General features: G+C 35.9%; 5 protein-coding genes and 1 long non-coding RNA gene across 13 annotated transcripts in view; 3 read left to right on the top strand and 3 right to left on the bottom strand.

The window, feature by feature from the left end:
- The window catches only part of LOC107224442 (rhotekin), a 73,619-nt gene extending 71,073 nt beyond the window's left edge, over positions 1–2,546 (top strand). For all 5 annotated transcript variants that reach the window (XM_046736685.1, XM_015664496.2, XM_015664495.2 and 2 more), the window contains one exon: positions 513–2,546. In XM_046736685.1, the coding sequence (XP_046592641.1) occupies positions 513–718 (206 nt within the window). In that variant the 3' untranslated portion in view covers positions 719–2,546. The remainder of the gene's footprint in view (positions 1–512) is intronic.
- Positions 2,547–2,569: 23 nt separating this feature from the next.
- On the bottom strand, positions 2,570–3,552 carry LOC107224439 (HIG1 domain family member 2A, mitochondrial). Its single transcript, XM_015664491.2, has 2 exons — positions 3,229–3,552; positions 2,570–3,143 (listed from the first exon to the last, which is right to left on the bottom strand). Exons 1-2 carry the CDS (start codon positions 3,365–3,367, stop codon positions 2,983–2,985), a joined length of 300 nt encoding a protein of 99 aa, XP_015519977.1. The 5' UTR covers positions 3,368–3,552; the 3' UTR covers positions 2,570–2,982.
- Positions 3,553–4,867: 1,315 nt separating this feature from the next.
- Positions 4,868–12,882, top strand: LOC107224445 (U4/U6.U5 small nuclear ribonucleoprotein 27 kDa protein). 4 transcript variants are annotated; one of them, XM_046737755.1, is made up of 4 exons: positions 4,877–5,033; positions 5,299–5,459; positions 6,085–6,165; positions 12,863–12,882. In XM_046737755.1, exons 1-4 carry the CDS (start codon positions 4,927–4,929, stop codon positions 12,865–12,867), a joined length of 354 nt encoding a protein of 117 aa, XP_046593711.1. In that variant the 5' UTR covers positions 4,877–4,926; the 3' UTR covers positions 12,868–12,882. The 4 variants fall into 4 exon arrangements, with proteins under 4 accessions (XP_015519986.1, XP_046593711.1, XP_015519988.1 ...); XM_015664502.2 differs by lacking the exon at positions 12,863–12,882 and adding an exon at positions 10,379–10,512; XM_046737754.1 differs by lacking the exon at positions 12,863–12,882 and adding an exon at positions 6,680–6,944.
- Positions 6,583–16,455, bottom strand: LOC107224444 (Fanconi anemia group I protein). Its single transcript, XM_015664499.2, has 21 exons — positions 16,315–16,455; positions 15,928–16,211; positions 15,137–15,304; positions 14,828–15,051; positions 14,553–14,749; positions 14,160–14,296; positions 13,851–14,077; positions 13,221–13,561; positions 12,269–12,401; positions 11,565–11,872; positions 11,111–11,302; positions 10,878–11,035; positions 10,329–10,505; positions 10,088–10,245; positions 9,608–9,969; positions 9,303–9,483; positions 8,987–9,203; positions 8,019–8,091; positions 7,799–7,948; positions 7,589–7,687; positions 6,583–6,728 (listed from the first exon to the last, which is right to left on the bottom strand). The coding sequence occupies exons 1-21, from the start codon at positions 16,396–16,398 to the stop codon at positions 6,597–6,599; spliced, it is 4,002 nt and encodes a 1,333-aa protein (XP_015519985.1). The 5' UTR covers positions 16,399–16,455; the 3' UTR covers positions 6,583–6,596.
- Positions 16,456–16,546: 91 nt separating this feature from the next.
- LOC124294056 lies at positions 16,547–19,101 on the top strand. Its single transcript, XR_006903948.1, has 4 exons — positions 16,547–17,560; positions 18,023–18,255; positions 18,339–18,548; positions 18,753–19,101. It is a non-coding gene; the product is annotated as an uncharacterized LOC124294056 (long non-coding RNA).
- LOC107224440 (intraflagellar transport protein 46 homolog) lies at positions 17,721–20,081 on the bottom strand. The gene is made up of 3 exons (XM_015664492.2): positions 19,301–20,081; positions 18,798–19,004; positions 17,721–18,556 (listed from the first exon to the last, which is right to left on the bottom strand). Exons 1-3 carry the CDS (start codon positions 19,522–19,524, stop codon positions 17,989–17,991), a joined length of 999 nt encoding a protein of 332 aa, XP_015519978.2. The 5' UTR covers positions 19,525–20,081; the 3' UTR covers positions 17,721–17,988.
- Positions 20,082–27,555: the final 7,474 nt, after the last annotated feature.

Here is a 27,555-nt window from a genome sequence, read left to right as displayed (position 1 = left end):
ACTTGCCTGCTAAGCCAGTTACACGGCGATCAAAATAATTAAACTTTTTACAGATTTTGATATTTATGTGGGCTATTTTGTGGAAATGTTCCATGGAGAATTTAACGTAAGGTAAATCTGCCTGCATTTATGCTATTCGGGGTACATTTTACCGATCAACGTTTGTTCATTTTTCACGATTGATCAAATTTCTCACACTCTCCAATCATTTACAGGTGTGTACCCTGAATTGCAGGAATGCAAGCTGATTTACGTATAGTAGGTATGTTAAATTGCTCATGCCACATCTCCGTGAAATAAAATAGTATTTTTTTACATTTGGGAAGTTGTGTGTTTGTGACAAAGAGTCGTGGATCCCATAAACAACTATTATTTTATCACTGCATTCAAAAATTATCCGAAAGCCTGCAATAATATTGGTTATTGGCTGGAGTATAGCATCGCCGTGAATTCCAAGTATGAACTTGTCTTTACATTTAAGAATGTACGGGTTTGTTTCTCCTCTTCCATAGAATCTGTTGAAACAGATTACGCAGCGACACGGCCAACTGTCCACGAGATTTTCGGGCTAACTCCTAGCACCAGTTTGAGTAGTTGCAGCTCAACAAGCAGCCCGCCAAGCCTTCGTTCTCGATCATTAAGTACCAGTGGGGCCAGGAAATCAGGCAGTGCAACCCTGCGATCGCATTGGCCGTTCTCAAACAAAAATCACGATTAATCACGTGATAACTGTGTCAACGCGTCAACTTTTTTACATTCGATTAACCGTGTAAAATAATCCTTCGCACTTTTTGCAATGAGGAATACTTAAAGCACGGAAGTCACGATGAGTTTAAAAAAATCGTTTGATTTCGGTCAAAGATATTTTTGCCCTGGTCTAGTTCACTGAAATTGACTTTTCCACAGAGACGCGAACCTTGTTCGTTTGTTCGTTCTGTATATCTTTCCCATTTGACTACGCGTAATGCGGATAAAAATCGAAAGAAATAATAAAAAGTTTTGTAGCATATCACGGCAATATAAGTCATTCATTTCGCAGCATTCAGAGTATTTGCTGTTGTGTTCAACACGTGGAAGACTGTAGTCAATTTTTGATTATCATAGACATTACACCTCCGAGATATATTGAAAGATATGATAACATTTCAAAACGTGAAAATAAATAATTAAAATGCACGTATTATTCGTCTGATCTTTAAAGATTTCGCAATCAATACTCAGTAACATTTCTTTAAAAAGAAGTACACAAAAATATCGAGATTATTAATATAAAAAATGTCTGAAAAGTACAGTATGATATTGTTTTCTACGTAGGTGTGTATAATGTGTGTGTGCATAATGTAGGTATATACATCTTTTTTACTTTTTCACTCCTCGTCTTCAGTTTCGCACAAATAAACTGCGCGTTTATTTGCATTGGGCGAGCATCGCGAAGAAGATATCAGCATTTGATCTAATAAACAATTAAGTTGTCATACAAGTAATTAATGTTTCAGTATGAATTGTAACTAAGTGGTCCAATTACGAAGTGCCCTTCAGAAAAAAAAATTTTCATCAATTTATAGCATGAATTTGACAAAAGATGAATGATGATGGTAAACTTTTTTCTGTTTCTTTTTTTTGGTTTCTCTTTGCTTTTTTTTTTTTTTCTTTCTTTTTGACAAATGAAATTGTTAGACATACAGGACAAAGTTTTGTACGCGCATCACCAAGTTGTGATGATTATGCAATAAGTTTCGTTAATTTTGTTGCCAAAGGAAGTACAGAGAAATATAGTTGAACATACTCATCGGTCATCTCTCACACAGAGCTGAAAGTCAGATTTACTTGGAAAAAAGTCTGGAATGGCATAGTCATCTCTTTTTTTAAAGATTTTTTCCACTACTTCACGACAATGTTTCTTGCTTACTGTTGCAAAATTATTTTTTAGAGCATTTCAATTTCAATCGTTCAATTACCGCGTAAAGTACTGTTTAGTAATGTATACGAAAAATGCAAGATCGGTTATTATATTCGTCCGTACAATTCACAATTCACTAGATTATAGTATATTATCTAATCGTATCAAGCTGCCATATTACACATCATACATGGAAAAGAACTCCGTTTTATTTTTGTCCCTTTTCTTAATCTTTTCTACAGTAAAATCATATACATAGATGTTTATTTTCACGATGTGTGCAAAAGATTGCAATAAATGGCATACCTATAACAGAAAAATAACGATTCATAAGTATGATTTTATGATACACTTGGAGGGGATTCGTTTTGCAATTTTTGAGATATAATAAAACAATATGGTTTTCGTTGAAATTTCTTTAAAAACTAGTAAGTAGATATTATAAAAGTTTTCTCAGATATTGCTACTAGGACCTTTTTGTACGTAATTTTTCATCACCATTACGGTAGTGTGTCTATAACGTAGAAAAGATTGCTATTAATTCAGAAAAACGCTGTATCACTATAATTATGATCTAAATAAAATTACATCTATGATTTAATAATATGTGTATAATGCAATTGTAATAAATCAGAGTATTTATAAATATTAGTTTTTATTAATTATCAATGAAATAATGCCAATAATTTTATTCAGCTGCCTCCTTGATATTAAAGACTTAAAAAATACATGTAATTACATATACAATATTCAAGGTGGATACTGAAATGCGAATCGAGTCTTCGACGGTGACAGTCAACCAACAAAAAATGTCCCTACAAATTTAAAGTCTGTTATAAACCTATGCACATGATATATACATACATAATACCTATACAAGTTTGAATATTGATTTACGCAAAGTAAAATCTATTTTATTTGTACAATATACGTAGCTTAAATAATAATTTGCAATTAGTAATTCCTCTCACGCTTGCAAAATATCATTACGAGTGTGTAAGTAATAAGACTCCTAAAAATGAATGGAGATTACAATTTTGACATCGCACAACTAACTCTGCACAGTATACAAGTCAGCAAGTCTATTTCCTGCTGGCGGCTGCACCCATCCCAAGCACAAATGCGACAACGGTTAAACCTTGGGCAACGACACGGGCTCTCATCATGTACTGTGACATCTCACGATTCCCTGTTTTAAAGGAGTAAAGCCCGTAGGATAGAGCTGCAGTTGTCAAGAAACAGCCTGAAAATGTCATTACCATTGAGAAATAACCCTGAAACTTACAAGGTACCTGTGAAATGATTACTAAAGTATGACAGTCAAATACCGATTGGTACCAAAGGATTCTCTCTGAATTTACGATTCAGCTTCTGCGTAAATGTCTCAGGCCCGCGAGCGACGTTGTCCATGTCTTCGCGAAGCTTCACCCAATCCAGATCGGCTAAACTATCATTTGGAACCGACATGATTATTCTTTCTGAAAATAGTCACACCTAATTCACACGTTCGGATAATTCTGACAACTCTTTTTCCTTAAATCAAAATACCAACATTGACTTTCACGTCCTCTGGTTTAGTGGTTTTAGGTTAGATTAGTTCCATCGCCACGGTATAAGATATAGGCAGAGATCGTCCTCCTCGATGCAATTTTAAATACCCTCAAGTATACGGTTCAAGCACGAAGAGATATACACGGAGCGCCACATTCGACTAGATTTTCACGGGCAGCAAAATGCCGTAGCAGCGGGCACCGCGAACCACTCATTTCTATATAATACTATAGTAGCGATCTGTATATGTATAATAATATAATGGAGATCAGTGGTGCGAACACTGCGACAGCTTGTGACAGTGAAGAACTGCCTGTGAAAAATATCACCGATGGACGCGTTGTGACGTCCCAACTGACACTTCTGGACGACTTAGAAGCTAGACTCTAAATTGAATCGCGGAAATGTATGTACTAATCAATGTGTATAGATTAACGATGGGATTATAAATTTGATTACCAATTGGAATGTAACACAATATGAAATTATATACGAAATTGTACTTCAAGGAGTGTGCCTCGAACGGAATGAATCTACTTTTGGGCTGAGAGACCCTTTACTAATTGAATTGATTGCTTTATATTTAATATTTTATATTTAAACCAAAATGATATTGTTTAATAAGAATTTTATCCTTCAACCAAATATTTCCCTTACGGCTTAGTAACTGCCAGTTGCAACGCACCATTTCTGAGGATATCAGCCGTTGCCACATAGCGTTACATACACGGAGTTTGTATAGATTTACATCGATACACTTTGCTCTCAAGGGGACAATACACCAATGACATTTTGGTAATTTCTCATACTTATAGTACGGAAAGGTGAGAACTCGAATAACAATTCCCCAAAGCCGTTCAACTCTACGGCTTATCTATAGTTTACGAGAAAATCGATTTTGAAATACTACTAGCGTGTTGTGTTAAACGGTAAGCACCCGACAACGAGGTCCGTGGCGCACCAATAACAATATTTGTGGTAAATTAAATGTTCATACATAGCATAACAATATTTGTGATAGATTAAATTTTCATACAAAATCTGCCAGCCGTCGTGAAATTCTGTAGAAATCGTCCGTGCAATTGTAACAGTGTCCCGCAGGTAAGTAATACTAGAAAATGGCCGGTCGGCTATTACTTATTTTTATTACCTACCTACGGACCTATTTTCATTACTTATCGGATATCTCATTTTTTTTAATTATTCGCGGAACTGTGGGCCCATAATGGGCCGACGGGCTATTTCCTAATATCACCTACCTGCGGTACACATCTACCAAACATGCGCCATAATCTAACCAACCCCCCACCCGTGGGCCCACTGCGATCCCTGGCAGAGGCGTGGCTTAAGAATTACACCTAGCGGTGAAAATATGCACTGTAAGTTACGCAGTATAAATTCTGACTCTTTGGCACGATGGCTCAGTACTACACTACACCTCAAGTTGTGCGGAAGTGAAACTACGAGCTCTTCAAATGGGACGTAGTCGAACCCCATCTCCAGGTAGACGGAGAGATCGGTCTCGCGAGAGAGACAGGGATCGTGACCGACGAAGAAGACGATCCAGGGACAGAAGGCGAAGGTAAATATTTCGATACCTATATTCAAAGAGATTTACCATTGTAACGTTAGTGCGAGTATTGAAAGCTTGCGGGTGGAAAAATAATGCAAACTAGTGTCCAAATAACGAATTGTTTACTCTTTTTTTCGCCATTTCAAAAAGAAGTCCATAGTGTAGGGGCTAAATTTTCTGCCTACATATCCCACTCCATTTTAACACATTGCAGATTGTTCTATAAAAAGTTCTCAGTTGTGTATAAAATAATGTGTTCTTTTTTTCATCATAGATCTGGCGATCGGGATAGAGTTAAGTCACGAGAACGTGATAGAGAGCGCGACAGGGAGCGCGACAGACATAGAAGATCTTACAGCAGATCCAGATCCAGGGACCGAGAAAGACCTAAACCAAAATTTAAGCCTCCTACTGCCGAACGTCCCATTATTACAGGTTGGTTGTTAGTTCAAGCAATTGTAGAGGCAATTTCAGTTAGTAGTTACCCTGAAAGATCCAGTTTGATCTACTTGTCAAATCTGTTAATGTTTGACTACTATCGCACCTCACAATCTAAATGTTCAAGAATTAATGGTTTCCTCAATAATATGTGTTTGCTTTAAGAAATCGATGGATAGGTTTAATAACTGAGGGGGAGACTGGAAAGATTTAAGGCTTTTACTTTGAAGTATTATGCTTAAACTCAGAAAAATAATTGATTTTTTTTTTTTATATTATATGTATAAAGTTTACTGCAAAACGTAACTGCATTTGCTAGAAATGTAAATTCAATTTTTAAGAATATTTTGACTATTATACAATTGGTGGAACTATATCAAGTTTGAATTGTTCGTAACTTAAAGATGGTAATGAAGAAATAAAAAAGTGGAGGGCCTCAGCGATGCTATAACCTCAAAAAGTGTCTACCAATTTGAAAATGCTGCAGTCAAAACCCCTTTAAACTTCGTCCATCTCATACTGTCAGAATCAGTGAGATGAATGTAGGAATTAAAAATGCTCATGCAATAAAAGTGTGCTCCAACGACGCAAAAAACAATTCATTATCATTTGCTAATTACAGAGGCTGATCTCCAAGGAAAAACTCCTGAGGAACAGGATATGATGCGTTTAATGGGATTCTGTGGATTTGACACAACGAAAGGTAAAAAAGTCGAAGGCAATGACATTGGAGCTGTCCACGTTATCCTTAAACGAAAATATAGACAATACATGAATCGCAAAGGTGGTTTTAATAGGCCACTCGATTTTGTTGCGTAAACAGCAATTTATTTATCACTTTTAAAAGTGTTTGTATTCCTGAGAGTGAAGAATACATTATTTTTTTTTACTTACCAAGTATAATGTATAGTTAATACATTAATGTATAATAGATATAATATTAATAATAATAATTAACGGACAAAGAAATTAAATGTCTATTTCTGTAACACATCGTTTATTGTAATTTCATCAAGAACTTGTTATTTAAATACAAAAATATAAAAATTTGTATTGATAAAAGCCTGACGCGCAGCATCTGTTTAACAATATAATATTGTATCAAACCTTATGTAAAATTTTTTCTGTGACCTCTTACAACTTCTGCGATTGACGTGTTGTCTTGGATTTTTTTAATGGCGGTTCAGGTGTGTTACCTTCTGCATCTGAATTTTCAGGGGATTGACCTGATTTTGAAGTACTGGTACTTGTGCCTTGAGTGGTTAGCTAATGACAATAGTAAACAAAAAAATAGCGGTTCAAACATATCATTAGTGGTGGATAAATAGAATTATGCAACTAGTTGAATTTTTGATCAAGTGTTTCAATTTATATTAATGATATTAGTTTACGCCCAATGTCTAAGCAAAGCTGCCTAGATGCTAAAGATTTAAAAGTTAAAAGAAATTCGATATGATATGAATCAAATAACTATATTGCGAATGTTTTAAGTAATTTGCGTTTTAGTTCAATTTTACTGGTCTCTTTAACCCACAATGAGGTCGTAACTAACCTACTAGTGTTATTGCCTTGTTTCGAGTGAAATATATAACGCTCGATGATTTCCAAGGGCTGTTGATAAATTGTCAAATGGAATAATTGCAATCATTCTTACTATTTCAGCCATTCAAACCGTTGAAAAAAATTCTAAAAATTCGGATTCATAAAAAATTATGAATTAATGGAATATTCGAATATTTGAGTGGACTTTTGACTTGAGTTTCGTTATTCAATTTGTTTCGATTCAACCATTTTTTGCATACCCCTGATTTAAACAGTACCTATGGCGCATGTAGCGAAATGAACTATTTCGTTTCCAATAGATCCAACTTTTTCGTCTACCTGATTTTAATACCAAATTTTAAATTTTCCCTCAAACCACTTTATAGAAAATTTGTTGCATAGAATAAAATGCACAAAAAGAATTAAATATGTCAAGAAATGTATCAATTATAAATGTAGATTAATGGATATAAAAAATTTGAAATGTAAGAGGATCTTATGAAACCATCATATTTCCATCGATAGTTTCGTATTGAATAACGAAAATGAAAGTACCGAATCTTTGCACAAAAGCTGGAACTCACCATACTAACATCCAATTCCTCCAGACCTTTCATGAGAACTGGATTTTTTATTCTAAAATCTCGTGTAATACTGTAATTAACGTATTCTTCCAAACCTGCCTGCAAGAATGGAAGTGAAAATTTATTTTTAATAGGCTGTAGTAGCATATTTTATCGAATCACTTTTTAGTTGAACTTTTCATGCTGCATCATTACCAGTTGTAATCTTACCTTAGTTTTTTTACTTAGCAGCAATACATTCTTTCCAAATTGCTCGATCTCGTATACTACTTTAGGTATGAGTTTGGTTTCCTTCAATACTTTGCTCCTTTGTGCGTATGAGTCTACTATTTTTGACTTGGATTTGATTCTTTGATTTTCCTTTTAGTAAGATAAGATGAAGGTTAAAAATATGATTCACTTGAAGTTCAACAATTACAATTTCCCTTACCTCAATGTGTGTTATAAGGCTGTATAATGTCTTAGCAAGTGGCTTTCCGGCTAGTTTTACCAGTGGGACAAACCTGGAAATTTTATGCATGTTCCATTTGATATAGTCAAAGATTAGATGTCCATAGCGTTTTTACTAGTTGGTATAACCATACAGTGAGTACAATTTTAGTACATCATTAGGCGTTGATTCTTGTGAAATTGCATATATTTTTCATAGTCGATCAGGACGATTCAAGGTGCAAACAGTAATGTGATTTTTCAAGCTTACTTGAGAAAGTAGAGCGAATAGTTTGGATATTCGAATACACAGGAGGTGCAGAAAGGCATGCACATAGAAAAAACTGGCTTAAAACTTGACTTGTTAGCAGGAAATCTTTCTTCTCCGAAGTCTATTTTTACTGTTTGAGTCGTATACTTTACTTTTTAGTTCAATAAATATGGAGTGATGTTCAAGAGTAGCGTCTGAATTTATAAAAAACAAGCCAGAACTAGTGATTGGTACTTCTTTGTAAAGATTCCTGCTCTTGCATAATTTAATTACGAGAGCTAAGGAGTCGAGTAGCCAAGAGGCTGAGAAAGATTTTTAACATCTTCATGCTTATCATCGTTATTCTCAATTTTATGACTGGTTTTTATTCTCGTTCGTGTTGTTTTCGATTTTTTCATACAATTCATTTCCAAATTTACCGACGCACTGACAGGAGATTTATATTTTGTTGTTTTCAATGTAAGATAGCAGTTCGAGAGCAAGCACTCTGTCACTTTTCTCATCACAACTCAGTTACTTGCGTAATGCCATATTTGTTTCTTCTGGACTCTATCCATATTTCCCACGGAAAATGCTTTGGAAATGCACTTTATTGCTTGCATATTGAAAAAATCAATCGCCTGAATGTTTGGTTCTTTCATTTTGTCCGAAATCAGTCGAAAATACCATTATATTTTACACGTAATAACGAGCCTCACCTAACGGCTTGGAAGACGGGATTTTGGGCTGTTGATTTGTTGTAAAAGTATCTCGTGTACATGCTAAGTGTACTGAATAGATTTTGCAAGTTCTTGAATACTGCATCCGCGTTGACTCCAGGTGATATTGAAATATTAGACAATGTCTTTAATGTCTGGACGATCAAGCACAACTGAGAGCTTAGTTTATGTTCTTTATCTCTGAGTGCATTTCGACCTATTATATCATGAAAATAAAAGTAAAAAATATTAATGATTAGTTTTAGGTCATTGTACTATGTCTCGAAAACATTTAACTACAAGTTTGGATACATACGTTCCTCTACACCTATTTCAGGCATTGTCGTGAGTACTTGCTCAGCTCTTAATCTACTTAAAAACCACGTCGTGTTATCCAGCTTTTGCTTTAGTACATTACAAATAAGGGAATGTACTTGAAGTGCAGACTGGTCATTCAGAATTTTAAACTGATCTTCTTCCTGCATTTGACTTTCTTCCTGTTGAATAATACGTAATCATTGATTATGCATTAAACTGTGCTTGAAGATGCGTAATTTAGTCGAAATAGCAGCTTCAAAAAAAATCAATATTGCAATTACCCAATCATTAAGATCACCTTACCTCGTCTACAGTCCCCAGTATTTGGCAGAGTTGATAGACTATCTTGTCAATACTATTTCCATAGTCTGTTATGTAATCTTCAATCTTTAGTATGAATTCAATTACTGCGACAGCCATACTTTGCTCCATTTCTCTTTCCATAGCAAGTTCATGTAGCCATTTGAGCATATTTGCAATTTTTTCCCCATGGCAGGGTAACTTCAATGTCAAGAGTGAAAGAATTTTCATTAGAATTGAAGGAATTCTTTTAGCGATTAATTCATTTTCATCGTCTTCCTCAAGAACATTTGTCAAAAGGTTTTTCACCGGTGATATGACGCTCATCAATTGCAATTCCAAGTCAGCGTTTGTGTCAACTTTTCCTGACAGATAATGTACAGTATACATTGAAAATTTAATGCATTACCTATTTATATGTATTTATTCACATGTGAATAGTAATAATGAGTTTAAAAAATATTTTTATAATGAAGTTTTTACCACATATCCTTAAAAAGTTCAGCAAATCTGATTGTGAGGATAGACTTGTGCATGCTAGGTTACACAGTTCTTTAAAACAGTCCAATCCAAGTACTGCAGTTTGCTGGTCGAAGTTACGTACATCATCCAATTGTAACACAATTTTCGTGTATATGATTCTGAAAGAAATGAATTATCACACCATGTATCCGTTCTGTACGACTTTAAATTTTTCTGATATACAGGATATAATGATCCTTACTCGCCAATTTCAAAACATTTCAATACATCCTGCCTCTTATGCTTTCGCAGGTCGTTGTTTTTTAACTGCTTCGTACGCTGCATAAGCTGAATGCAGGTCTGCAGTATATAGCGGTGAAACAATTCCTTTTCTTGCAATCTGCGTGATTCGATTTGAGATGACCAGGGCACAGCATCGCTACAATACGTCAAATGGATTGCATACTCAAGAGATTTCATGAAAAAGTATGTGAAATAATTGTTTGCGTCAAAATCCGACATTTTACTAAAATTAATAGATATGGTATTATTTTCGAGCAAGAAAATTACAGCATTAACCTAAACTGAATTTATTAAGGTGAAAAATGACCCAGGGTGTTTGATACCCACTATCCTCTCGCTTCATATCGCGTCGAGAATTTGTAGATCGTTTTAAACCTATTTACATATAATCTAAGTTATATTCGATGCTCCCAAATTTGCAAGAGATATACAGGTAACTCATATGCTTCCATTGCCTTATGAGATCGATGTAAATTTATATACAAGTGTGTTACATAAACATACTTACGAATATAGAAGAGTAACTATTTTGAGTACGGTTTCTAGATCTAGAATAGTTTGTGGTAGTTTAATGGCTACATTGCGCCCAGGTTTCTTGAAGGAGGCATCTGTAACATCCTTGTCTTTTTTCTTCTTACCCTCACCTTTCTTTACCTTCGGTGCAGGCTGAAATTGTTGGCATTATGATATCAAGATATTCAGCACATCGTTTTAGGCTACTACATTGACAGTAATTGTTACCTTTGTGCGGGTGATAAGTCGATTGTAGCCATCAAATAACGTGTAAATCTTGTGGGCAGGATTCGTAGAATCATTTGACCAAGTAACAATTCTGTATGCAATGAGAGCTTCATAAACTGTTATCATCTCTTTCAAGTTATGAAGTTTCTCTTGACATTCTGGTATATTGTCTAATAGATCAATATCATGATCCTGAAAATTACGGAATTGAAGCTAATACTGTGAATGTCAAAAATTTTTTCCTTTTTAAATCACTATTTTTTAACTTTATAATAACTTTGGCATAGTTGAGTTAATGAAACCTCAGTATGTAGTAGCGTATTACAGTTCAATGATCCTCAGGAAATTCCAAAAATAATGAATAAAAAAGATATGCAGCATAATATTAACGTTCCAAACTTTAACCTCGTTAAAAATTAACAAACCGATCTGTAAATGTGACTTTTTTACTTACCACTTGAAAATGCTCAAGTTCAGACTTGGACATTCTGTTGCAGAGGGATTCTAGTATGAATCCCAGCTTTTCAATTTCATTAGTCTCTTCAGAAGCTGCCTCGACATATATTCGTTGCATTACTAAAACCAAGTTCCCAATTGGTTCTTGTAAAACTGATTCTGCACCACGAATTGACGTGCATTTATCAAGTTTGAATGGTGGTAGAATGTTAGTGTTAGACTCGTAGTATTGTTCAAAATGTTCAAGTAACATTTCCACCAAGTATTTTGACAACTCAGGATTCATCACAATTGCATCAGATAATCCTGTAAAAATATATATTTCACAATTTAGTAAGTTGATACCAAAATAGTTAACAATATAAGAAACTGTTATGAATTTCCTTAAGTGAGCAGTACCTTTTCTATTCTGCAACTGAGCATTTTTCTATCTGAACATTGAAGGTTCTAATGCTATGATGGAAATCATTCAGAATTCTCTTATAATATATCATGTATAATTATCTTAGTATATACTATACAATGTACAATTTTCAACCAAATCGTAACTTTGACTTATAAAAAGCTGGCCGAAGGTTCGTAGAACAGCAAAAATTCGGTAATAAAATCACGTAATGACAAAAACCCCTTAATATTGAGCACAGGTAATTTAATGGTCTTGAAGTGCTGCTATTTCTGCTTTACAAATTGTAGTGATCATACCTTCATATAAGCATGATTTGACCTCTGCTTGTTGGGTAAAACACCTTTTGAGAATGCCCAGCACCTCGTAGCATAACAGCGTATTGAGTCGAGGGTTCTCTTCTACTTTTTTGGTGTGAACTTCCAGACTTGCCTGGAGAATTGGTAAAAACGATTATCCAGTGTTGTGATGTAGCGTAAATGAGCAATGCATGCATTTCATAGACCTCAGGCACCTAGGCAGTATGTCGGTACACTCAAGGCTTTTACTTCAGCCAGTTGGTAGAATAAAATCTAACTACCCAGATCTAGCAGAGATCATTTTATGTGCTTAGTGAAACAGATCAACTTGGTCTGTCTTCTACAGTACAAGGCAGCAGCACCGTTTTTAGCCACCCCACTATCTTTAGTGTTCAAATCTTTTATATGCTTGTAGTACTAACAATTCTAACATAGTAGTTATGAACATACACTATACTAAGGTGACCAAAAACGATACATCTATACTAGTTTCTGGAAAAATACAAGTTTTTTCCAACAATATATGAATTCGCCAATGACAATTATATTTGGTATGTATGGAAATTTGTCTAATGTAAGTATTTTTAAATTCAGATTGAAAATATGGTTCATTGCTCAGAGAACAATCATCGTGAATGAGAGCCGTAATTGCCCAAGTAGGTAATTTTAACCTGAATTAGTGGCTACTAGAACTAGGAACATGGGGTTGCGTTACTTCTGTAACACTATTGGCTTTTTTTTATAGGAGTATTATATATTCTGAAACAACAGAAGATTGACTTCGCAAATGATACTCAACATTATTATACCAATTTTTTGAGAAGTCTAAAATTAATATTTGGCACAAAGGGTAGCCCTTAACCCAGTTGATAGGCTCGACATTTGTCCCACAAATACAATTATTCACTGTAATGGAGCAGTGAGAAACTAATGATTTCTAATATTAAAGTACTTGTGTGTAAGTTGATGTGCTAGAAGCACTTGACGTGCCGCGGCTTGTTGACTGGCTGAGTGCACCTAGGGTGTGTAGTTTCAAGTTCTTCAGTAGTTGTAGAAATCCAGTCACAGCCATTTTACGAATTTGGGTTTCCCTGGAGTACAATGCTTTGCGCAATACCATGCTTAATGTGTCTCGTATTTCAGATTGTAATCGCACAATGGGAAGCACTGCGAAAATCACCTGCGTCGCAGCAGCTGCGTTTATTATTAGCAAATTCTCAAGCAACGTGATAATCCATACACGACACTCAAGCACAACTATAGGTACTTTTTGGCATATGTTTGCAAGGCAATCTAAAATAAAATTAATTTTCAAGATTTATCAATTAATTTTATCGTACTACAGGAACATTCTCCATCAGCTCAGCCACTCTTTTTCAGACCATCTGAGATATCATTTTAATACTATGTAAAAGTAGTCGCTGGGAATTCGAATTCGAAAACAGTAGTATGTTGTGTAACAAGGGATGAAAGTTGACGATTGCAGCGTGTCTGAAGTTTGCGTCTGAGCAAAGCGAGTGTGCTAAAAAATAATTTTACCCCTTAAAAGGGTTGAATTAAAATTCTAAGGAGAGCAACTTACAGGTGTATTGGGTAACACTAGCACCTCCACAGATTATTTTATCATTTAGTGTTTGCAGCACAGTTGGACCAATTTCTTGTCGTTTTTTTATTAGCTTTTGGATTATTTTGTTACCGATCTCCCATAACACTACAGCATGGGCTTCTTCACCCAGCTTTACTCCCATTGCCATCAGCACAAACGCTAAGTCAACTAACCCTTTAACTACCATGTGTCTATCTTTGATGCTGTAACAACAAGGAAACAGTTGTAAATGCTCTTGAAACTAATGTATGACATAAAATCTCTGCACTCTGTGAAGCATTGTACCTGTTTCCTATCACAGTATTTAATGTTGATGAAATGCTACAATCCTTGTCCAGAACTTCCCTGAGCCAAGAACTGTGTTTTTGTCGCTCGTTATCACGGATTATACGGCTTAGTGCACTTCTCAGAATGTCCAAAGTCTGTGAAAAGTTATGCGAAGTAGCAAAGAGTTAGCCAATTTATACCTAAATTTATTATTTGTATTCTGAGTATATTTTTAGAAATCCAAAATAAGCATGCATTTTGAGTAAAGCACGAATTGCAAAAAAAAATACGAAAAATCATGTGAACTTCCTAGATATTTCAAGGTTTGTTTGCTGGTTTTAGTTAATTCATGGAAAACTTTATGATTTAACAATGGTTACGACTGAATAGCGTAATGTTTGTAATATTTACGTCGTTTTCATATATGTCCGATACGTTCAACAGCAGTGTCATGATGAATGGATCAAGTACATATGCAGGAATATTTGTTGCATTGCGGACGGATTTTATGAAATCTTTCAAACTATTCTGGTTCACCTCTGTAGCATGGAATATGTGATAAAGAATTGTACTTTCCGCTTCTTGAATTTCTTTGACAGTCAAGACACCTGCAATTATTTGAAACTGAAAGAGTAAGGAACTTTTTCTGTCATAGCTAGATTACTGAATAGCTGATTAATGTTTACCAATGTTTTCAGAACACTCTTGCGAATCTTCTTCTAATGCATTTGCGTACTGCGTTTGAAAGTATTTGCAGAGAGCCATAATGACACACTCCGCGTCTTGCTGACGGCAAAAAGTTAGTAATTGATGCACCAAAGGAGGTAGCTCGTTGGGTTGCATGCTTGACAGCCTGTTGCACAGAATCCCAACCACCTTTCGGTGCTCTTCTTTGGACATTGATATTTCTCTAAAAAGATCAAAAACAATCGTTCATGTTGCATGGTCGAACAAACTATTAATAATAGTGGTATTTTGTTCTTCGAATCAGCCACCTAAACATCGTTGTGACAGATGGCAAAACTGCTGTGTCCCATTGGCCAGAGTACAAAGATTTGATGATAGTTTCTCTGTACTCTTTTCCCGACATCTCAGAACCATTATTGACTACGATTTTCCTGTCTTCCAGGACTTCTAATACTTGTGGGAGAATGTCTTTCCAACTGCAAGAATCAGAGACGTTTATATCATGACACATTACATTCATGTCTATGCTGTAACAGTTCTTTGGACAGATAACTTGTCTAATTGGAGTAAATGGAACTTTCAAATTACTAACTAAAAGTTGCAAAAGCCTATTGTTTATAAACTTATGATCTTATTAACATAGAAAAAATATTTCTAGAATTTATTAATTATGAAAGAAATAATTGAGAGCATCATCAATCTGCTATAAATTTTTAAAATTAACATAGACATAGTAGTTGGTCTATCAGTTTATCAGTTTGAAATAGTCTGTCTTACATATTTGTAAAATCTATTTTGAATTATTATGATATTGTATTCGTTTACTGCAGCGAAAGGATTCCCAATAATAACAGTCTGATGAGATATTTAATTTCTTAAGGCATTTTTAATGCAGTTGATCTAGCTGCAGTGCTATGCCATGCACACGCAGAAAATTATTCCACTTGATCGGTCTCTTTCAACGGTTATGGGGATTTTACTACTAATATTTGGAATGTTATCTATTAAGCATGTTAAAGTATACTTTTCATTTTAAATTGCCAATAAAAGTAATTCAGCCCTTATTGTTTTTGCACAAGGTTCTCGGGATTATTCTGACCTCATAAATTCATCATCATTTTTTCTGATCCGTTCCTGACAAAACTCGACTAGTTTGGTAAGATACGTAGATGAGTATTGAGGAAAGTCCATAATGATCCTACAGACTATCGTATTAGCTTGGCTGTTGGTGATATTTGCTGTTTGAAGTGCTGACAAAGTCGCTTCAACAACCTTGAGTCTTTTTGACTGGGAAGAAGCAGTGTCGTTGAAGCTCTCCAAAATGTTGCTCTGTAGTTTTGGGAAATCCATATGACAAATTTTGTTCTGGATCATCTCACATAGCTATAATAACAAAAGTAGAGACAGTTCACACTTTTGTTCTTTTTATACGGTTTATGTCTAAAACTGGGTACGTACTGAAAATGAAAAACAAAAAAATACTCACATCTTTCAAATCAACATTTTGGATGAACTTGGTAAGCTGACTTGGATTTTTTTTTCTAGCTAGGTCTTTGATCTTATCGTCCATTTTTACAAATATTTCTCCACTTCAGTTTTCGGCTCATTAGAAATCATGAAATCAAACGTGAGACGGCTATTTAACAAATTGTTTTCGTTTACAACCTGTTGCAATCATATACAAATCACACAAATCAATGCATTCGGTGTTCGAAACACGCTCAACTGTCAGCGCTTTCGGCGGCCAGCGTATGAACGACAAAACCAGGCAACAGAGGGAATATAGAGATCAGTGGGGAAACTTAATAGGTTCCATTCTACTGATGCGTTCATTCTGTGGTTCATTCTTCAGCCAACGTTAGCTAGTCCGTAGATATCGCCGGTCTCTGGGTGTCCGCAGATTGAATTTCATCTTTATTATGTATTGAAATGGAGAAGTTAAACAGATTGTGCAAGTTTGGAAATGCGCACATGAGTGCGTACCGCATGCTTTAATCTATATACTTATATGTATACGACCAGTGATTTGAAATAAATTTTCTAGTCAGCTTATATTGTACATTATTCCAAAAATTATCTATCCTGATATACACTGAATATAAATGTAAAGTGTGTAAAAATAAATGTAAATCCGAACTGGCAAATTTGCGTGAGTTAGAATCTGAGCTGCAAATGACCTATTAGTATAAATATTACTAAATATAATGACATGAGTTTGAAAAAATAAAGTGAAAAGATAGCTCGTTATACTTTGTGACGTCCCTAGAATAACCAAAATTGTACAACTTATAAAAAGAAGGCGTGCAATAGGATGGGTCTATTTCAACAAAAGAAAGAAATTGAGACTCTCATAAGCTAAAATAAAGAGACACATTCCTCGGGAAGATTCTTCCATCCCTCTGATGACTAATGATCGAGAGGTTTCAAGGCGAGGTAAGACGTTGGAAAGCTTGCAACCACCCTGAGCGATTTCTCGGAATTTAGGCTGACAAGTTTTTTGACTTCGCGTCGAGAAATCTGCGTCCAAATGGACCTGAAGGTCTACAAAAATTATCAGATGACAAGCATCCGGAGGATGGAGACGCGATTCGGACAACCAGTGGCTGTAGATGAGAATGGTACGTGCAGCGTTGTCTTGTCAGCTTGGGTAGTGAAAATGCTGTATGATGATGACATCCTATTCCGGAATGTGGTACAGGCTACTTGCGAGGATCGGCTGCTGAAGTATTGAGGTAGCCAAATGGACCAATTGGAAGTTCAAAATGCATCGACGCTTGAATAAGTTTCATCAAAAAACGAGAAAACTTAATCGTCTTCTTTTTTCTCATTATATATATTATATATAAGAATCAATTATGATAATTAACCTTTAGAAATATTATGAGAATGATGTAAATTTTCAAAATCGTATTTATTTGTCTTTACATCCTAAATGATTATTTATTGATGTTACACATGCATTTTTAAGTCCCCTAACAACGTATAGAAAGTAAGTTTCACCCATAAATGACGTTACAAGGAGCTTAGGCAACGCCAGAGCCATGGAATATAGGTTGTACGTACGTACCACTGTGCAACAAAGGATTAGAGTGATCTGAAACAAAAAAAAAAATCTAATTTTAGAAATTATTACTATTATTCAATGTCTACTGCGATAGAATTAATATTGATGATCTCTAATTTCTAAAAACAAGGTAAACATCGTGTGCAGTGCTTCCATTCTGGCATCTGGGTAGACTGGAATATCGACGAGGGTACAAGCAATGTCGACGAGACGGGGCAAGTCACAATCTAGCTGTGACAATTCAACCGAAGTATTTTCCAATCGTTCGTCTACGTCTGCAGACCATTGTTGCATGAGCGTATCAATGTCAACTGTTGGTTTTGAGAGATGTACTGTAAGCGGGTGCCTATTTGTGTGCAACTGGTTCATATCGTTAATCCACTTTTCAATAGACTTGGAATTTTTTTCCGGATCGTCAATGCGCTTGATCACTGCCTGTTTCACAGGTCCTGAACTTGTACTATGACTTCGCAATTGCAAATGCAGAACGGCAGGCTCCGATTGATTGGCGCAGGGCTCATCCAGAACGACTAGCCCTACTTTATCAGCGGTACCATCGGGTTTCGGAACTTTAATGAAAGCATCAATATCGCCGACTGCTGGAATGTAGTCGGGCACGAACGGAATGAGCTTGTAGTCAAGGTCAATTTTCTGCGGTGAGAATCTGTACATAAAATACAAGTAGTTGTTAATAGATGTTCGACACAATGGCTCGTCAAAAGACGAAAAGTTAAAAATTATACATTCAAGAGGTTCCGCAAATAGATCTCGTTCATGCTACCTCTTGGAAACGAATAATAATGTTATCCTAAGTACGTTATTTCAGTACAAGGAAATATTTGGCATTTCTTTTTTTACAGATGCCCACTGAAAAACATAGAAAGGCAAAAACCTGACCAACTCACCTTGTGATATTCTCGAAAAGTTCTTTGATTTCAGCTGATACGTGAAGATCTTCAAATTCCTTTGGATCATAAGTTTCAAAACCTTTGGTTGTTCCACCTTGTATATCATCGTCATCCGTCTCTTCACTATCAGAAGCATCATTCATGAGTGCGCTTGACTTGCCAAACGATGTGGGTTCAACGTGGTCCGTAAGCTTGTTCGAATATCTAGTGGAACAATTTTTGAATATTCCATATATGCTTATAGGATTTTAATGTACTTAACCGTCTACCGACACAAAAATTAAATAAGATGCCAAAGGAATGTATAAATATTATTCTTACTTTAATCTTTCAAACATTTACGGTGTTTCAAATCTATCTTTGAAAACAAAAGAAGACTGGATTCAACTTTAATAAACTAAAGCACGAAAGTTTTCCACCCTTGGGACAGTTGATAAGTGGTGATTACAGATGTCGCGTTGATTACAAAAACCCACAGAGCATGGATAAGATTAAAATACCTTGAAGGCTGTGGGGGACTGAGATTGCCTCGTAGACTTCCAACCCCAATCTTCAATGAGCTGTGGCTACCGGTATTTTTTGGACTTCGTTTCAATGTCGACATAGCTGTGTTCACAGGGCTCTTGATTTCTTCGGCGTTGCGTACCTCTATACTTTCATCAAATTGGCTAAATGCAGATATATTTTGTGCTTCTTCGTCCTCACTGCTATCCTTAATGTCCATTGTTTGTTCGGTTAGTGGGCTGGAAAATAAATGATACGCGATACTCCTGTGGATGTGCTTATTCTAAACGGCTGACAGCGGAGGGTAAGGATCAGCCACGGAGCAACCAACTGCCACTGGTAGATATTGTGGTATGTTGTTTACAAACGTTGCCATGGTGTTCTAGTTCTCTGCTATCCTCCAGACATTTGATCGAAAAAAAAAAAAATGTATTCGGGCTGGGAATGGTTAATTATTTTGGTTCAGCGTCCGCTAATTGAATCCAAAATTTATCAAATCTGGAGATACTTTTATTCGCTGACATTCATAATTGAAACAAAAACAATCCCAATTCTTGCACTCCTGGAAACATCGGTGCCAGCGGGGACAAGGATGCGATTGGCAACCACTTGCTCGATCGACCGAGTATATCTATATATACTCTGCGAGCGCGCCTAATTTCATGCCTGGCACACGATTGTGGGCCGCCTTCGGTGCATGGCCGCCTAGATGTCGCGTCGACGCTCCAACCTAGCTGGTATCACGAAAAGCCGAGCGTTAGAGATCTCCCTACTCATCTCTGGTGAGCGTGTCAGAAGTCTACTAGCGCCACGTAGAGGAACTGAAAAACGGGTACAAAACAAGAAGCTACGTCGGAAAGTGTCATTCAATTCTGATCTGGCGGTAAATATTTCGCCCCAAGAATCGACCATAAAAGCACGATGAACGGTTTGGCAGCGGAAAAAAGTTCGCAATCTCAACAGTCCAACAGCAAATATTCATTCTCATCGTTCGATAATCTCAACCTCGTACAGACGGTTTTATTTATCATCAGTTATCATTCCACATTATTGTCAGGCTTCTAGGTTCCGAACTGGGTCCGCGATTTTTTGCGACGCAAGATTCGCGGCCCGCCGTTCCGGCATCGCTGAGTTTGCAGAACATTTCTCAGAACGCGAACAGGTCTGGATGAGAATCAGGATGGTACGTCCTGACACAGACAGGTACGTCATTTCGCCTTCAGGTGACCTCCAAAATTTCGTTTGTTTTGCCGTATCTATCACCGTTCTCGAGATATTCGCGATTCAACTCAATCAACCCCCACTCCATGGGAAGAGTAACAAAGAGGGAGGGAGAATTATTATCTTCCGTCACTCAGAGAATTGATACAAGACTCTTCTGAGCGCCATGCGGCATCAGTCGTTTCCGAGCAATCGGGACGAAATCACGGGCTACCGGTATCAGCTCAACATTAAAACCGTGTTGATCAAGTTGTGTCGCGTTGTTCGATCAGTGTGTTTCGTGTCTCGTGTTTTCATTGTTTTGTATAACTTTAGATTTCAGTGAAGTCTACTTTTTTTTCGATGAGTCGTGTGTCAATTTTATTATTTCTTTGGCCGATTTTCGGCAAATGCGCAGTTGCATTGTTAGCAAGTTTATTCAGTCGGTCGAAACAGACAGCAACAGTACAAAAAGTGAGTGTAGAATCAAGTATTATTGCAGTGCGGATTTTTGGATTACAAGTGATGAGTGAAGATCTAAATGACGTGACAAGTGCGTCGCTTCACCAATAAACCTGAGATGCTACAACAACTACTACATGTAGTGTCGAGCAGCCCAGAGTCGAGGTAACAATACTTATTTTAATTATTGATTGATAATTCAAGGTGGTGAATTTAGTGCCGAACTTTTGTTCTTGTATAACATGCAATGCATAAATATGAAACTAGACAACAGTAATAATTAATTTGAAGTCTGAAAAGCCAATTTCCTCAATTAATTCAAGTGTTATATTTTGTTTTTCACAGATTTAGCCTGAGACTTCCGAGTAACTTTTCCCTTTCTCGGCAACGTTGGTGAGTTTGCATGTGTTAGGTTATGGGTATTTCCCTGGGATTCCTCTGTCACGTGGCGTGGCGGTAACAATTGTTACACAAATCTTCGATTTCTTAGCTGCATGGATAGGCTCATTCACGATCACAACGTGCTTCACTTGCAGTCCAATAATTTTTTTTCGCAATTTAATGTACCGTAGCTTACTCGAAGTTAGAAATTTTGCACGTTGCGAAAAGTGGAATGAGCATCGCGACAGGTAACCATCGCTTACTCGGCACTCGCGAGATCGAATTGTGTTTCGCAAATGATGTAATAATTTACGTTTGAATTTACCGATGATGTCGTTTAAGTGATGGGTTCACCTGAGGTTTGAACGTATTCAATTATTCACAATATTGATAAATCGATAAAATTCCAAAGTCTGGCATAACGTAACGTAGTGAAATTGCATCTTATATTATTATATATCATTTTCAACCCTTTAAAAGTCAACAAATATTGATCAACTGCAGGCTTAGCTCGCTTAGAAAAATGCTAATTGGCATACAGGATGTTTTTAATCTATTTTACAAAATGTTAATGTACCGATAGTCTGCCAACATTTACTAAAATAATACATACAACACTATAGTTGACGGGACATAACCGCGATACTGTATTCTGAGTAGGCAGACTATGATATAAAAACATTTTGCTCCCAACAGGTAACCAACGAAAATGTAAGTCAGCGACCACGGCGCGAATGATGAAGAATGATGTGTGTTGGAAAAAATGGCGAATCGTTTAGATCGAATATAGGTAACCGGGTAGGTAGGTGGACGTTTTGGGATCCGTCGCGGGGTTTATGCATGTGTGTGTGAGTCTCTCTTTTCCGTTGGGTGGTTCCGTTGGGGAACGGGTAAGGTTAGGAAGGTCGCGATATACCGTGATGTTACTGACTTTTGTAATCCACAGCGTCAAACGATCACATAAATCTTGCTCTCAAAAGACTCCGTATTCGAGTCTCTTGACCATTTCTAAGCATTTGAATAAGAACGAGATTGAATTTCTTATTTCCTGTAACTCTGCGACCATTTTTCAATTCCAACAACTGAAAAAGAATAGAAACGGAACTATTAGCAGAATTATGGATCCCGTTTCTTTAGGTTACCGAATTAAGCATGTTTTATTCCAATGAGAAACTGTGCGTTTTAATTTGTATCTTCGTTTATATTCGATTTTATCTGTTCTTTCCTATCCCGTCCGATCCGCGACAATGCCACCTCTTATAGCCTATTCATTTCAATTATTCATTTAGAATATGGGATTGCAATTTCCCGATTCTGTTCTTTCCATCCGAAGCCATTCGTTTCAAAAAATACACTTCATCCGAATCCGATTCGTATGCTTCCATATTCTTTGAAACGAATTGATTCGCATGGAAAGAACAGAATCGGATTAGAATTTGCAATCCCCCTATTCTAAATGAATAATTGAAACGAATAGGTTGTGAGAGGTGGCATTGTCGCGGATAGGACGGGATAGGAAAGAACAGATAAAATCGAATGTAAACGAATAAACAGATTAAAACGAACAGTTTCTCATTGGAATAAAACATGCTTAATTCGGTAACCTATAAAAACGGGATCCATAATTCTGCTAATAATTCCGTTTCTATTCTTTTTCAGTTGTTGGGCTCGTTATTCAATTCAATTATTAAGTCATTACCGATGATTATTCCATACAATTGATCTTTGTGATCGTCTGAATGGGCAAAACGCATCTCTGGACCATCTATCGCGTTCCGTGGTACGCTAGATGGGGAGAGATGCTGAGCTCGAAGACTTCGCGTCGAAGAGGACCGCCGACCGTCACGCCACACAATAATGCATGCCCTCCAACCTCCTTCCTCATTTCAAATTGATTTGTAATCTGAGAACAACAATCCGCATAGCAATGTATCTCATTCAAAAAGATACAGATGCGGATTGGGCTTCTACAGAATTTTTGGGACAAGTTCCACATAATACAAATTTTTTGACAGTTTAATCTGTCGCGCCTTTTTGCGCGTAGATTAATCACGAGAATTGGACGCAGCCTTTTGCGCGTAAATTAACCACGGGACTCGGACACGTTTTTACGCGCCGATTTTGCAAACGGTATATAGAAGAGTTACACACTCTCGATGTGTTAATCTTCCAACTCTTCGGTCAATTATTTACGAATAATAAAGTTTTCAAGTTCCACGGCGCCTTTGGCGCGTGGACTTGATACCTTTCAGTCATGAGAGAAAGCGCGTTATTTTACAACCGGAGCTCAACGCGCAGGTGTAGAAATCTCGGTAGTGTTCAGTGATAGTGGAGAATCTTGACGTAAGTATTTATAAAATATATATGAAACGTACAGAAACACTCGTTTAACTGATCGTATTATTTTCTGTTTCAGGGCAACAAAACCAATTTTTTAACAAATGCACTGAGAACTATAAAATTTTCAGTCGGAAAAGATATTCACTTCAATAACTCAATGCGGAAAAAGATATCGATTCAACACAAATTTTAAATGATTTTTATTCATCAATACAATTAATAATCGAAGCAACGAATATTAACGTGAATATCATGTTAGACTCGATCCATTTTTGGTCAATGTATGGACTTGTGTGATTGTGCTAACCATACCTTCGTTTGTTTCAGGTAATAAAACTTTTGCTTGTTTAAGATAATCACCCCTTTGTCCGATCGTACTAATCGAACCTTTATCTATTTCAGCTGATAAAACCTGTGTCTGTTTCAGCTAACCAAACTTTTTATCTGTTTCTGCTAATTAAACCTTTTGACTGTTTTAGGAAATCAAATTTTTCGTCTGTTTCAGCTAACCGAAACCTCTGTCTATTTCAGATAATAAAACTTTTTGACCGTTTCGCTAATCAAACCTTTTGTCTGTTTCAGCCAATCAAACTTTTTGTCTGTTTTAGCTAATCAAATCTTCTATCTGTTTCGAGTGAATAATTTGTCTCTTTTTTCGTTAATTTTATTTTTTATTTATCTAACTGTAAGTTAAGAATATTTTTGACTGTATCGACATATGTCACTAATTATATATTTCATCTGTTTCAGGTAACTGCATTTTATTGACTGTACAGAAAACTTATGATTCCTTTTCCTAGGCTTAGGTCTGGTTTAGGTCTAGTTCAGGGTCAGTGATCTTGTTTTCACCGATAGATAGATTTAGCGATGTAGGTCAGAATAATCATGATCACAAAGTGTGGTAAAAGTTATTCAGATGTTGTTTTTCTTAATGGTTTGACAGTATTTTGTTGCGATTGTTTTAGTGATTGAGTTGTTTGAGTGATTGAGTAGTGATTCCGGCAGGAATTTAAATGTTTTTCAGTGCTTTCCATAGGAATATAAAATTCGTTCCGTGATTCCAGCAGGAATTTAAATATTTTTCAGTGCTTTCCACAGGATTATGAAATTCGTTCAGTGATTCCAGCAGGAATTTAAATATTTTTCAGTGCTTTCCACAGGAATATAAAATTCATTCCGTGATTCCAGCAGGAATTTAAATATTTTTCAGTGCTTTCCACAGGAATATAAAATTCATTCCGTGATTCCAGTAGGAATTTAAATTCATTCTGTGATTCCAGTAGGAATTTAAATATTTTCCAGTGCCTTCCACAGGAATATAAAATTCATTCCGTGCTCCAGTAGGAATTTAAATATTTTTCAGTGCCTTCCACAGAAATATAAAATTCGTTCAGTGATTCCAGCAGGAATTCAAATGTTTTTCAGTGCTTTCCATAGGAATATAAAATTCGTTCAGTGATTCCGTGATTCCAGTAGGAATTTAAATATTTTTCAGTGCCTTCCACAGAAATATAAAATTCGTTCAGTGATTCCGTGATTCCAGTAGGAATTTAAATATTTTTCAGTGCCTTCCACAGGAATATAAAATTCGTTCAGTGATTCCAGTAGGAATTTAAATATTTTTCAGTGCCTTCCACAGGAATATAAAATTCATTCCGTGTTCCAGCAGGAATTTAAATATTTTTCAGTGCCTTCCACACGAATATAAAATTGATTCCGTGTTCCAGTAGGAATTTAAATATTTTCCAGTGCCTTCCACAGGAATATAAAATTCATTCCGTGTTCCAGTAGGAATTTAAATATTTTTCAGTGCCTTTCACAGGAATATAAAATTCATTCCGTGTTCCAGTAGGAATTTAAATATTTTTCAGTGCCTTCCACAGGAATATAAAATTCATTCCGTGTTCCAGTAGGAATTTAAATATTTTTCAGTGCCTTCCACAGGAATATAAAATTCATTCCGTGCTCCAGTAGGAATTTAAAAATTTTTCAGTGCCTTCCACAGAAATATAAAATTCGTTCAGTGATTCCAGCAGGAATTCAAATGTTTTTCAGTGCTTTCCATAGGAATATAAAATTCATTCCGTGATTCCAGTAGGAATTTAAATTCATTCTGTGATTCCAGTAGGAATTTAAATATTTTCCAGTGCCTTCCACAGGAATATAAAATTCATTCCGTGCTCCAGTAGGAATTTAAATATTTTTCAGTGCCTTCCACAGAAATATAAAATTCGTTCAGTGATTCCAGCAGGAATTCAAATGTTTTTCAGTGCTTTCCATAGGAATATAAAATTCGTTCAGTGATTCCGTGATTCCAGTAGGAATTTAAATATTTTTCAGTGCCTTCCACAGAAATATAAAATTCGTTCAGTGATTCCGTGATTCCAGTAGGAATTTAAATATTTTTCAGTGCCTTCCACAGGAATATAAAATTCGTTCAGTGATTCCAGTAGGAATTTAAATATTTTTCAGTGCCTTCCACAGGAATATAAAATTCATTCCGTGTTCCAGCAGGAATTTAAATATTTTTCAGTGCCTTCCACACGAATATAAAATTGATTCCGTGTTCCAGTAGGAATTTAAATATTTTTCAGTGCCTTCCACAGAAATATAAAATTCATTCCGTGATTCCGGTAGGAATTTAAATGTTTTTCAGTGCCTTCCACAGGAATATAAAATTCGTTCAGTGATTCCAGCAGGAATTTAAATGTTTTTCAGTGCCTTCCACAGGAATATAAAATTCATTCCGTGATTCCGGTAGGAATTTAAATGTTTTTCAGTGCCTTCCACAGGAATATAAAATTCGTTCAGTGATTCCAGCAGGAATTTAAATATTTTTCAGTGCCTTCCACAGGAATATAAAATTCATTCCGTGCTCCAGTAGGAATTTAAATATTTTTCAGTGCCTTCCACAGAAATATAAAATTCGTTCAGTGATTCCAGTAGGAATTTAAATTCATTCTGTGATTCCAGTAGGAATTTAAATATTTTCCAGTGCCTTCCACAGGAATATAAAATTCATTCCGTGTTCCAGTAGGAATTTAAATATTTTTCAGTGCCTTCCACAGAAATATAAAATTCGTTCAGTGATTCCAGCAGGAATTCAAATGTTTTTCAGTGCTTTCCATAGGAATATAAAATTCATTCCGTGATTCCAGTAGGAATTTAAATTCATTCAGTGATTCCAGCAGGAATTTAAATGTTTTTCAGTGCCTTCCACAGGAATATAAAATTCATTCCGTGATTCCGGTAGGAATTTAAATGTTTTTCAGTGCCTTCCACAGGAATATAAAATTCGTTCAGTGATTCCAGCAGGAATTTAAATATTTTTCAGTGCCTTCCACAGGAATATAATATTCATTCCGTGTTCCAGTAGGAATTTAAATATTTTTCAGTGCCTTCCACAGGAATATAAAATTCATTCCGTGTTCCAGTAGGAATTTAAATATTTTTCAGTGCCTTCCACAGGAATATAAAATTCATTCCGTGCTCCAGTAGGAATTTAAATATTTTTCAGTGCCTTCCACGGAAATATAAAATTCGTTCAGTGATTCCGTGATTCCAGTAGGAATTTGAATATTTTTCAGTGCCTTCCACAGGAATATAAAATTCGTTCAGTGATTCCAGTAGGAATTTAAATATTTTTCAGCGCCTTCCACAGGAATATAAAATTCATTCCGTGTTCCAGTAGGAATTTAAATATTTTTCAGTGCCTTCCACAGGAATATAAAATTCATGCCGTGTTCCAGTAGGAATTTAAATATTTTTCAGTGCCTTCCACGGAAATATAAAATTCGTTCAGTGATTCCAGCAGGAATTTAAATATTTTTCAGTGCCTTCCACAGGAATATAAAATTCATTCCGTGAT

Source organism: Neodiprion lecontei, chromosome 4 (genome assembly GCF_021901455.1).
Source record: "Neodiprion lecontei isolate iyNeoLeco1 chromosome 4, iyNeoLeco1.1, whole genome shotgun sequence".
In the NCBI taxonomy this organism is placed as follows: Eukaryota; Metazoa; Arthropoda; class Insecta; order Hymenoptera; family Diprionidae; genus Neodiprion; species Neodiprion lecontei.
Note: the sequence above shows the minus strand (reverse complement) of the source record. Positions and strands in the feature narration are given on the sequence as shown.

Bases quoted from the DNA above. Each gene is read 5' to 3' on its own strand.
- LOC107224444 (XM_015664499.2), bottom strand. From the start codon at position 16,398: ATGGACGATAAGATCAAAGACCTAGCTAGAAAAAAAAATCCAAGTCAG. The intron at 14,750-14,827 runs GTAAACATTAAT...AAATAATTGCAG, and splicing joins AGAGTGTTCTGAAAACATTG to GTGTCTTGACTGTCAAAGAA. The intron at 14,297-14,552 runs GTAAATATTACA...AACTTTTCACAG, and splicing joins CGGACATATATGAAAACGAC to ACTTTGGACATTCTGAGAAG.
- LOC107224439 (XM_015664491.2), bottom strand. From the start codon at position 3,367: ATGTCGGTTCCAAATGATAGTTTAGCCGATCTGGATTGGGTGAAGCTT. The intron at 3,144-3,228 runs GTATTTGACTGT...TGACATTTTCAG, and splicing joins GAATCCTTTGGTACCAATCG to GCTGTTTCTTGACAACTGCA.
- LOC107224445 (XM_015664500.2), top strand. From the start codon at position 4,927: ATGGGACGTAGTCGAACCCCATCTCCAGGTAGACGGAGAGATCGGTCT. The intron at 5,034-5,298 runs GTAAATATTTCG...TTTTCATCATAG, and splicing joins TCCAGGGACAGAAGGCGAAG to ATCTGGCGATCGGGATAGAG. The intron at 5,460-6,084 runs GTTGGTTGTTAG...TGCTAATTACAG, and splicing joins CGAACGTCCCATTATTACAG to AGGCTGATCTCCAAGGAAAA.
- LOC107224440 (XM_015664492.2), bottom strand. From the start codon at position 19,524: ATGGACATTAAGGATAGCAGTGAGGACGAAGAAGCACAAAATATATCT. The intron at 19,005-19,300 runs GTATTTTAATCT...TTGTTCCACTAG, and splicing joins AGTCCCCCACAGCCTTCAAG to ATATTCGAACAAGCTTACGG. The intron at 18,557-18,797 runs GTGAGTTGGTCA...TTTTATGTACAG, and splicing joins CTTTTCGAGAATATCACAAG to ATTCTCACCGCAGAAAATTG.